This window comes from Sus scrofa, chromosome 13 (assembly GCF_054392235.1).
Source record: "Sus scrofa isolate SSC_HxYL_T2T_F1_AM1 chromosome 13, Sscrofa_HxYL_maternal_Yorkshire_Landrace_v2.0, whole genome shotgun sequence".
In the NCBI taxonomy this organism is placed as follows: domain Eukaryota; kingdom Metazoa; phylum Chordata; class Mammalia; order Artiodactyla; family Suidae; genus Sus; species Sus scrofa.
Window position 1 is genome coordinate 89,883,783 of NC_139395.1, and position 12,134 is coordinate 89,895,916.

A 12,134-nucleotide genomic window follows, 5' to 3' on the forward strand; every position below is an offset into this window, starting at 1 on the left:
GGAACCAGTACCTCAAAATAAAGCTTTATTCTCATGCTTCTTGGATCTGATTCCCTTTTTGTTTCCCCATTCATTTTGCGTGAAATGATTGCAAAAAAAAAAAAGTCAGCTAAGCTAACTGGGGCTGGCTTTACAAGGTCTGGGGGAGGGATTGGGGGACTCAGGGAGGAAGGTCCAGGGGGAACCCAGGCCCACCTACCTCGCAGCATTCCCCCAGGCCAGCTGGGGCCTGGGCTGGCTTCTTGCAGGGAAGCTGTGCCTCCATAGCTGTTATGGCTTATATTGGCTTAAGGCCTTGCTTCCCTAACTTTTCTTCAGCAGTGGAGTTAGTTTGAAAAAAAAAAACAGTCTAATATTAAAAAAAAAAAAAAAAGAAGCAGCAGCTATTCTAACCAAGGAAAGAAGGGCCTCTACAGACCAGCCCAGGCCTCAGCCTCTCAGTGCTGAGCGGCCCCTAAAACAGCTCTGTGGCCTTCCTGTTAGAGCATCTGAAAGTTATTACACAGCCCATTTGTAATACATCCCCGCCTATCAATGTCACAAACCAAAAGGGCCCAGGGGAAACTGAGGGCGGCCAAATGTTGGCTGACTTCATCTGCTCAGCCCTGGCCACGGCTGGTGGGCAAAGAAAGCCGCTGCTTCACGGGGCAGGTGCCTGATGTCTTCCCTGAAGCTAAGCCCCTTATCCTGCTGCTGGCCTGTGACACCCAGCCCTCATCTCCTCTTCATCTCACCCACTGGACCCCATGAGGCGTGGAGACTGGTCTGCAGCCTGAAGGCCCTGCCCCCTGGAAGCTGGCTGCACGCCCCACGTGTCCAGATTGGCTCACCTCCCTCTCTACCAAGCCAGTCCCTTACTGCTACCTCAAAAGCTGAGAGCCTTGAGCTTGACCTTGAAGCCCCCTCTGAGTGGCTGCCAACCTGGGCCACTTCCCCAACTGCATGACTAGGGCTTGTCTCCCCTTGAACTGAGGCTGGATGAGAGGCCACAGAACTCAATTAGAGGCATAGAGTTGGGGGGCAGCTGCCCTATACACCTGGGGCAAGCCACTGCCCTTGCTGAGCCCTGGTGCCCTCAACTGGCAGGGGGAGAGCAGAGCACCTGCTCTCTGGGCTGGATGAGCAGGTCAGGTGCCTCCAGAGGCTCTCAACTCAGTGCCTGGTGCAGGGCAGACTCAGGGAAATGCACGCAGCTGTCACCATCCCCCATGGGTCCACCCTCCCCCATTCGCTCCTCTGCTCCTCCCAGAGGCCCCTCTCGGACCCTATGATTAGAGTGGTGCACAAGTGGGGTCTGATGGCCCAGACATCCCGCTTACCTCATTCAAGCTGGAAATGAGGCCCGAGGAAGAACTGGAGAGGCCAAAGCGCTTCTCGATGGTGGTGAGGCTGCTCTTGAAGTAGGCGCTGTACAGGAGCTGGCAGAGCTGCAGGAGGCCATGGCAGAGCACGAACACCTGGGGAGCAGACCCAGCTGTGAGGGTCCTGGACCGGGAGCCCTGGCCGCCCACCTCAACCCTCCATTCTGAGGCCTCAAGGCCCAGCACCCTGGCCTGTTCCCTCCCCTGTTAGTCAGGAGCACTGTCTCCATCAGGTGGACCTCAGGTGAAATGCCATCATCTTCAGACCAGTTTCACCCTTGGCATCAGTCAAGGCATGTGAGCCATTCTCTTCATTCCTTCTGTTCTTGTCACATTATCATCAATGGTCCGGGAAAACCAGAGGGGTGGAGAAGCATCCCTGGGGGAAAGGCCTGATTGATCTGCCGTGGCCCAGGGCCTGCAGCACCTAGAATTGCTCTCTGACAGCTCTGCCCTCCCTCCTGTGTCCTCCGAGGGCTGAAGACCACTCTCTAGCCCATTCACGTCACTCCTAGGGGCACAAACAAGTGGCGGGGGTGGGGGAGGTCAGCCGGGTCCACTCCTTTGGATCCATTCCCCACTCCTCTCTCCCTCCCAGTGAGGCTCCAGGATGGGCTCTCAAACTAGCTGGTTTCCACGAACATTCCAAAGCCTGTTGCCACCTCTTATGGGGGTATTTGCGATGGTGCTGGTTCCTCCCCAGGATGATGGTAAGTGCCTTGTCCCGTGGGTAGGAGTAAGTATGACAAGTAAATGTGCTTTCTGTGGTTGACAGGGATAGATACACAGCAAGGAGGGTAGAGAGGGTTGTGGCATCTGGGCTCTTGGCTGTTGGCTCAGAGCCCAGAGCCCTAAATCCAGAGCCCCCTGGAGGTGCCCCTTCTGGAGACTACACTCTTCCTCCAGGGAAGGGTGGGGTGCCATTATGTTTCATAGTCTGCCAAGGCTCTTCCCTTAATTGAAGGGCTGGCACCTCAGGGGAGCAACTGGGGCTCCACCTCCATTTCCGTTTCCTCATAAAGCCAAGCCAACCCCTCCACGGGGCCCCGCTCCTGGCTGTGGGATGGGAACTGACATCCCCTCTCTACCTGCCAAGGCAAGCCTTTGTGAGGCCCGGGAGCAGCCTGTGCTACCCGCCCCTGCATCTAAATCCAAAAAGGTCATCACTAAACCAAGCACCTCTCCAAACTGTCTCCCCCAAGCCCGCGGGGCCAAGGAAGCCTGTCCACCTGGAGGCAGGGGCAGCCCTCCAGCCTTGGCTGCCTAGGGAGGCTCATTTCACATTGGAATTCTTAATCATTTGTATAAAGGTACTTTTATTTTTTTGGCTGCGACCATGGCATGTGGAGGTTCTCAGGCCAGGGATCAAACCCACATCACAGCAGTAACCCAAGCCGCTGCAGTGACAATGCTGGATCCTCCAACCCTCTGCAGCACAAGAGAACTCCATGTGCTAAAAGTGCTTTTGAACATGATCTAGTCTGTCTTATGAATGGGGAAACTGAAAGCCAGAGAGGGAGAGGGGGGAATCCTAGTGCCCAACAGTTGGGGAAACCAGGGGCCCAAGAGGGTGACAATGGGCTATGGTAGATCTGTGGTATGAGAGGCAAACCCAGAACTGGTCCCCTCCAGCATCTCAAGAGCCTGGCCCCAAGTCCATGCTGCCTGCTACACCCAGGACAGAGGCAATTTCACCTCAGATGCCTTGCCAGATCCTCTTCTTCTGACCATTCCCTAAAAGCTAATGCCCCCGAAACGCTGTCTGGAATCCCCTTCTCTGAACAAGGTACCCTTTCTGCACACATTTATTGGAAATCCCATTTGTGGTGCCCGCATCTCAGATGCTCATCCAGAACTTCCCCCAGAGCTTTGATGCTCAAGTCCCTCCCACTGCATGCGGGACGTGTCCACCTGGACCTTCTCAGACTGCTCAAACTTGGGTTCCATGTCCTCCCCCACAAACCTCTACTGTTTTTCCTTCATTCCCCCTCACTGCACTCAGTTCCCTAAGCCAGAAACCTAGAATCTTCCTGGATGCCTGCTTCTTATCACTGGCATGTGGCACCACTGCTAAGCCCTGTGATTTTTGTTTTGGCACCTCTCGCATTTGACCTGCCCAGGTTATGCCTTGTCTCAGGCCCTTTCTTCTTTCCCCCAGATTCTTTGGAACAGCCTCTCAAAGATCTCCTGTCTGCCCCCTTCAAACCTTCAATCTCAGCCCTCCAGAAAGAGCCTTCTCAAACACAAGTGTGATCAAGTTTCACCCAAATGAACCCCTCTCCCTGGCTCCCCATTTCCTGCAAGATAAAAGCCAGTGCCCTTGGTATGGTACCCAAGATGCTACAGGTCCTAGACCCTGCCCACCTCTTTGGCCCCATACCCTGCCATGGTGGATCATACTTTACAAAGATGCTACCCCAACATCTCCTGTCCCACATACACTTCTTACAATGTGACGGTGACATTCATTCATCAAGGAGTGGGGTCTGTGTTCCCTCCCCTTCAATCTGGACAAATCTTAATGACTTGCTTCTAATGAAGAGAAGGAAGCAGAAGTAATGCTCTGTGATCTCTGAGGCCTGACAGTCAATAAGGAATCCCCATGGCTCTTTCTCTTCAGGGGCTCTTAGAACCCAGACATCACCTTGAAGGAAAGCCCTGTCTTCCCTATTCATGGGGAGGCTACATGGTGGTGTTAACAGCTGACAACTCCAGTTACACGTTTTGCTGGCAACCAGCATCAACTGTCAGACATGTTCCTGGGAGAACCTTCAGAAGATTCCAGCTTCAGCCTTCATTGCTAAGTGGAGCAGAAGTGAACTATCCATCAACACTTCTATAGATGACAGACTTGTGAGCAAACTAAATGTTGCCATTGTTTTAGCACTAGGTTTAGGGCTGCTTCCTCATCCAGCACTGGAGCAGGAACACCTTGCCCTTCAAACTTCATCAAGGTCAGTCACCCTACCCCACAGTACACATTCACTGTCTGTGTCTTTGCTCAGAATCATCTCCCCCATCTTTGACTGGATACCCTTCAGTGGCCTCCTTGCCCAGCACAGGGCTCAGGTCTGTGTCTAGTTCAAGGCAGAGCTTCTAAAAATCCCAGCTTCCCATGCTGACTTCTACACAGAGGCAGCTTGATGGCTTGGCACATGGCCGGCCGGCTGACATTTAGGGCAGCAGCCAGCAGAGGAGTGAGGGCTCTCATAACAGCTTGCGGGAGAGATAGGAAGGGCTGGACCAAAGTCCAGGGCAGTGGGGAGGCGGGGAAGGACCCGGTCAGAGGCTCCGGCAGAGCGTGAGTTGACAAAGCTATCTCTGATTTGAGATGGAAGGGAGGGGCAGAGTTTCCAGCCTGAGGGCCAGGAAGGGGGCAAGGCCATGTGTGGATATGGGGGCCCAGGAGGAGTGGCGATGGAGAGGGAGGATGATTCAGGTCTGGAACACCCAAGTTTCTGAGCACAGAGCTCAGGAAAGACCAGTCTCCCTCTAACCAAATTAATAATAAATTAAGGGGAGTGACTCATCTCTACCAAATTCCCGCCCAGTCTCATAAGAGGAAGGTGAGGATAGTAGGAGAAAAAAAGCCCTCAGATCTTTTCCTGAAAGATATGCCTTTGCTCTTGCCAGTAAATACAAAACTCCCTTCGGATAAGTGGAAGACTCCGCCTAGAGCCAGCTGGCGCCTTTGCTCATCCCACACCCCCCACAGAGCCAACTGCACCACCAGCTCTTGACCACAGCAGCCCCGTCGGGTCGGGGTGCCTTATGGATGTCCCCAGAGAAGTGCTGGTGTGTATCTGGGCCGCTAGGTACCAGTGGATCCAGCACATGAAGAGGAATGAGATCCGTGGCTGAAGGGGAGGGAAAGGTGGGCAGAAGGTGCCAGGAGAAGAGAAAGAAGCGGATGGATGTTCCAGTAGAGCTCTGTGGCCAGGGCCACTCAGAGTATCAGCCATCTGGTCCCACCTACTGAGCTTATGTGGACAGGACCCAGGCTGCTCGATCTTACCAAGAACCCACTCCACAGCCAGCATGACGTGGAGCAGCAAACACTGGACACACACAGGACAAATAGAAATTCAACCCTTGTGAGAACATGGGGCTTCTGAGCATAAGTGGATGAAATAGAGGGAGAAGGCTGCAGCCCACCTTCTACCACCAGAGTGTTATAGGATTTGATGGTTTGGGTTTGGGAGTCAAAGAAGCCAAGGTTCACTTCCTGACTCTATAAGAAATGGTATGACCTTCAGCTACGTATTTGACCCTTGGACAGCAGTCTCCCCACTAGTAAACCAAAGCTGCGATAATACCTGATCCTGCTGCCTTGTGAGGCTTGCACGAGAGAGACTGTGTTTAAAGACCTGGCACCCTGCCTGGCCCACAATGAGTGCTCCACATTCTGGAGGGATATTTAATAAGCCCAGGCTTCCTCCACTCCCTCCACTCACCCAAGTAATTGAACCTCTCTGTTGCTTTCAAGTCTCCTGTGGCATGAAAACTCTAGGACAGAATTTCCCACAGCACGTTACACAGAACACCAGTTGCTTGAGGTGCTCCAAATTGAAAGGGTTCCCAGAAGAAAAAAGTTTGGAAATCTTTGCATGCCACAAGCCTCCCTTGTGACTATTTACAATTCACATTAGCATATTAAAGTCTCTAAGAAAACCTTCAGTAAAGATGGCTTAACTTTGTTTTACCCAACTTTCTCCATAGCTGCTTTAGCCATGGAACCCCCTCTTCCCCTACACACACACACACAGACACACACACACACACTAACCGACATTAGCATTCTACAGAATGCACTTTAGGGAAAGATTCCATGTCCCCCTTTCCCCCCTGCTTAGCTCTGCTTAGCTTTATTGTAATTTGCAGACACTGCATTTTTTAACAAACTCAAGGTCTGTGCCAAATCTGCATCAAACAAGTCTATCAGGAGTTGCCACTGTAGCACAGTGGAAACGAACCCGACTAGTATCCATGCGATTGTGGATTCAACCTCTGGCCCTGCTCAGTGGGTTGAGAATCCGACGCTGCCATGAGCTGTGGTGTAGGTCACAGGCGTGGCTCAGATCTGGCATTGCTGGGGCTGTGGTATAACTCCAATTCAACCCCCAGCCTGGGAACCTCCATATGCTGCGGGTATGGCTCTAAAAAGCAAAAAACAAAACAAAACAAGTCTATCAGCACCATTTTTCCCACCAGCATTTGCTCACTTTGTGTCTCTGTATCACGTTTTGGTAATTCTTAGTCTTTCAAACTTTTTTGTTATTACTATATTTGTTATGGTGACTTGTGATCAGTCATTTTTCGTTTGTTTGTTTGTTTGTTTGGGGTTTTTCTGCCCGCACCCACGGCATGTGGAAGTTCCCAGGCCAGGGACTGAACCTTTGCCACAGCAGTGACAAGGCTGGATTCTTAACTTGCTGAGCCACCAGGGAATTCTTCCATGTCTCTTTTACAACCAGTTTATGGTAGAATTCAAGTCTTGAGATTTCTTCGCAAAAGGAAAAGGAAATAAAGATATATTACATGGGCATGTTATCTTTTTAAAAATAGCATGAGCGTTTTCTATTTCCTCACTTTTTTCCTTTTTCCTAGCACTTATTATTTCCTAAAACTACAATCATGTAATCGAGTCCTCTCCTATGGACATCTATCCCCACCAGAATGCAGACTTCACAGAGGAAAGACGACGTGTGGTTTCTAAGATGCCACATCCCCGTGGTATGGAACAATGCTTGGTCCTTAATTGGGGCTCAATCATTGCCAAGTGAATGAATATGTCTTTTAATAGTCTAACTAATGAACCCTTGTCCAAAATATATATCCATCAGAGTGGCCGTTTGGGACGCTGCAGATTTGTTCCAATGATCAGTCCTCAATCATTGTAAATTCCCCCTTCAGCATTGCCTTGAATTAGTCCATAAGCCACGAAATTTACAAGACACAAAATATCATTGGTCAGCTTAGTTGCCCCACTTCTTTACTTGGATTGGCTTTAAATTATTTTTGGATATTTCTAAACCATACTAAAAAGTTAGATTTGCATTGATGTATCGAGAGGCTTTCTGGGGTGGGAGAAATGTTTTATATTTTGACTGTGGTGGTATTTACACAGGTGTATGTCTTTGTCAAAACTCATCCATCATTTAAAACCAGCGCACTGTCTTACACGTAAACCATACTTCAATAAAGTTGATTTAAGGAAAATTTAATTTTAAAAAGATTTGCAACCAGCAGGGCACTCAAAATAATGTTCTGGAGGCTTTGAAGGGAATTCCACAGATAGCTTTAAAAGATACCAGGAGCCCTGGCAATATCGTTGGAATAGACCTGTTTATTTAAGGAGCTCACTTTGAAACTTCAAAACCAATGTAAATATCTAAGTGTGTGGGTGTGGGTGTGTGCGCACATGTGCTCAAACTATACATGACTCTAGGCACATCTTGTAGAAGGAAGCTCAAAGGGAAAACTAACGCTGGAGGAACAACATTCTTGCAGGGTGTGGTGGGAAGGAAACTCTAAAGCTTCTAACTCTTCATGTTCACAGCTCTATTCTTTTTCCAATCTTAACAAACATGAAGAGGAAGTTTGGAGAGGAGGGAAGCAGGGAAATTGGAGTGGTCATGAAGATCTTTCTTCTGATAAAGAGGACTCTTTTTACCACTTTTGCCAAAGAGCTGAGACAGGCTGAAAAGATGCTGAGATGTCAAGTGAAGGTCCAGCGTGGGGCCCCATGCCCCAGCCAAGCCTCAGAGCTGTAAGAAAATAAGTAAGTCATCAGACCATAAAGGGTAAACCAGTAGGAGAAGGAGTGAAACCCTCACAGCTCAGGATGAATGAGAAGAGGTTAAAGTCTAGCCTAGCCATGGTTTCCTCTGCTCCGTTCATGACCCTCTTTCCCAAAGTAAACATTAGAACTATGATCTGAGGCACCCAATTAGAGCTATAGGAACACAGGGCAGAAGTTCTGAAGTGTGATTCCCACGGGGCTATTACCTGCTTAACCACTGATTCAGCTGTCAGGTGACTCTGATTTTGTCCACATGCATCCTGTGGAAGGCAAAATTCTAGAAAATTCACCTGGTGCCTAAGGTCCCCTAGGATGGGATGTCTCAGAGATAGTTTAAGACACTGAGGGATGGGATCCTGCTATGTAGCACAGGGAACTATATCTAGTCACTTGTGATGGAGCATGATGGAAGATAATGTGAGAAAAAGAACATATATATATATGCGTGACTGGGTCACTTTGCTGAAATTGACAGAACATTGTAAATCAACTATAATAATAATAATAAAAAAAAAAAGATGCTGAGGGAGCCCAGGAGTGGGAAGAGAGGCATCAGGAGCAGGAGATGAGGCTGGATTGGAACACAGGCGGTTACCTCCCAGTTTAGAATAATGCTTCGATCCAAAAACGACAGCTGTCAGCAGTCTAAATGGAACTATTCTTCAGAAGGAAGGAAAAGGAAGGAGGGAGAGAAGGAAGAAGGAGAAGAAAGACAAAAGAAGAGCTCAGTGGAGCCTGATCCTCAGCCTCTGCAGCAGTCCGGGGAGAGCTCAGAGGAGGGATGAGGGCCACTCTCAGTTCTCCTGAGGGAGAGGAGACCCCGAGGTGCTGCATGCTTTAGCTCCTCCAACCTCTGCGGGTCAAAATCTGGCCCCAGAGTCCATGTGGTTCCTCCCTGCTCTGGGCTGGAGCGGACTGCAGCCCAGACAGGCAGGAATAGCCTGGGGCTTGCACATCCCCAGAGCTTCCCAGCCACGCCAATACCCCAGCTGGGTTTGAGCCATACTGGCATTCAGAAGCTCCTTTTCATGGTCAACTGGAATCCCTCCTACAGAATCAATATCCACTTCCATTTATTTTCAAGTCTTTATTTCTTTTTCTTTATTTTGAAAAAAATGTACCACATGCACGGGTTTTAAAAACATCAAGTAACACAGAAGGGCTCTGAACGACAAGGCCAGCCCTGCACCCAGCTGGAGCCCTCGGCCAGTTCTGCAGTTCAGGGACGACCACTGTCCCTGCTGATTACATCCACACATCACAAAATAATATGCTTGTTCTGCCATTTCCTGATTACTTCAGACCGCATGCTGTGACAGGAGAGGATTTAGCCCACTTATTGCTACATCTCCCAACCTGCTCCCTATTCCTCCCAACTTTTGTTTCTTAAGTTGTTAAAAAAAAAAAAATTCTTTTTTTCTCCCAATGGATTGTTTTTTATTTTACTTTTTTCTTTTCCTTATTTGGCCACCCCATGGCATACGGCATTCCCAGGCCAGGGATCAGATCCAAGCTGCAGTTGCAACCTATGCCATAGCCTCTGCTGGACCAAGTGTGGAACCTACACCCCAGTGCTCTAGAGACCCTGCCGGTCCTTTGGCACCACAGTGGGAACTCCCTTCTCAGCTTTTAATAGTTCTATCAGTATTTGTATCTTGAGTGGGTTGCTTCACTTTGTGGCAAGCAAGCTGGGAGCCAGGAGAGGGGCTTCACCCCTGGGCGAGCACACAGCTGCACAAACTGATGGTCTCCAGGTTCCCCAGGGGAAAGGGTTGCATCGACCCCTCAGGTTCAGCTCCACTTGTCACTTCTGCCTTTGCCATACCTGGCCACTCTGAATCTGCTGCTCTCCAGGGCTGTGCCAAGTCCCAAGTCCAAGGCCTCCCCCACTGACAGCCCTATGTCTGCCCTTAACAGTTCCCCCTCTTCTACTCTATTTCACCCATCAACATTCCCAACTGTTTGCCATCTTGCTGAAATTATTGGGATGTTTCATCCACTCGTGATCTCTCTTCCTTTCTTTTTTCTGTTGTTGGTTTTCACCATTTTTGAATTCATTGCTCTCATCATGAAATGTTGGGAATGAAGGAAGATAAAGATGTCTGCCATCTTTAATTATTAACCTAGCCTACCTCCTGATGCTAAGTCTAGCAAACAAACTAATACTTCTCAATTGGGGTGCGGGGAGGAGTATGTACTTGTCAGTGGGCTAAGTAGTCAAACCAAAAAGTGTACCCAGACCCTTACCCACAAACCTCCCTCTCCCACCCCTCAGTTCACGCATGCATCCTTTTTTTTTTTTTTTCTTTTTAGGGCCACACCTGAGATATATGGAAGATCCCAGGCTAGGGGTCAAATCAGAGTTGCAGCTGACAGCCTGCACCACAGCCAAAGCAATGCTGGATATGAACTGCATCTGAAACTTATGCCACAGCTTGTGGCAACACCAGATCCTTAACCCACTGAGTGGGGCCAGGGATCAAACCACCATCCTCATGGATACTTGTCAGGTTCTTAACCTGGTGAGCCACAATGGGAACTCCACTCCTGCATCCTGACACTCATTTATTTTTATTTTTATTTTTTATTTTTTGTCTTTCTGTCTTTTTTTAGGGCCGCACCTACAACATATGAAGGTTCCTAAGCTAGGGGTGCAATTGGAGCTGTAGCAGCCGGCCTACACCACAGCTCATGGCAATGCAGGTTCCGAGCCATGTCTGCGACCTACACCACAGCTCATGGCAATGCTGGATCCTTAACCCACTGAGTGAGGCCGGGGATCGAACCTGCGTCCTCACGGATGCCAGTCAGGTTTGTTAACCGCTGAGCCACAACGGGAACTCCCTGACACCTCATTTATTTGATGAGAATCTTCCAAAGTAGTTGCTGTGTCTCCAACAGAAGGCACATGATTGGAGGACAGTGCTGGCTCTGGCATCTACCCATCTCTGCTATTTTTTTAGTTTTTTTGTCTTTTTAGGGCCGTACCCGCAGCATATGGAGGTTCCCAAGCTAGGGGTTGAATCAGAGCTACAGCTACGGGCCTACACCACAGCCACAGCAATGCCAGATCCTTAACCCACTGAATGAGGCCAGGGATTGAACCTGCATCCTCATGGATACTAGTCATGTTTGTTAACCACTGAGCCACGATGGAAACTCCCATCTCCACTATTTAAGAAATATTTAATTTCTATTTTTTCAGTGTCTCTCCTCTTATAGCCCATTCTTAGTCCTGGTTAAAAAAGTTCAGGTAAGACCTGGGAGGTGGGGCTCAGGTCTCAAAAGGCCCTCATGCAATGGGGGCAAAGAAGGAAACTCAGAAAGGGTGACCCCCAGCTGTTTCCCAATGCCCTCAGAGGCACAGCCCCTGAAAGGGGAGGAAAGTCTGTGGGTTGGCTCCTCTGGGGTCCCTCAGGGCTAGAAGGGAGAGGGGATCCTTCTCCCCGTCCTGTCAAAAGAAGAAGGAAGCAAAGCAAAGGCATGTTCTGCAGGGAAGGCCTCCTTCAACCAATCGGCCCGCTTATCCCACCCACACCTTCAGCAGGATGTGATCTTGGACCCAAACCATGGCCTGGTGGCCCCAAAGGGCCTTGTCTTTCAAGAGGTGATTCAGAAAATCAAGGATGTTGCCATGCAGGAAGAATGCTTGTACAAGATAAAGTTCAGAGATTCAAAATAGCCAGCCTTGGGTCTAAGTTGGTGGTAGTCACAGTCGCAGGAAGAGAAGGTATCTTTAGGGTTAATTGGTATTAGTATGAATCAGAAAAAGGCTTTGGTGAGGCACAGTCCTTCTATGTGGGAAAAGAATTTGAAAGAGAATGGATATGTGTATAGGTATGACTGAATATGCATAACTTTGTTGTACAACAGAAATTATCACAACCTTGTCAATCAACTATACTTCAATAAAACTTAAAAAAACAAAAAAAAAGACACATCTCTGGGGTCCTGAAAGTATAAAAATTAGA

The 12,134-nt window shown here is 49.1% G+C and overlaps 1 protein-coding gene across 1 annotated transcript in view; it reads right to left on the reverse strand.

Moving 5' to 3' along the window:
* SLCO2A1 (solute carrier organic anion transporter family member 2A1) overlaps positions 1-12,134 on the reverse strand; it is an 82,987-nt gene that overhangs the window by 43,072 nt on the left and 27,781 nt on the right. The window contains 1 exon segment of the mRNA NM_001123195.2: positions 1,320-1,457. Coding sequence (NP_001116667.2) covers positions 1,320-1,457 — 138 coding nt within the window.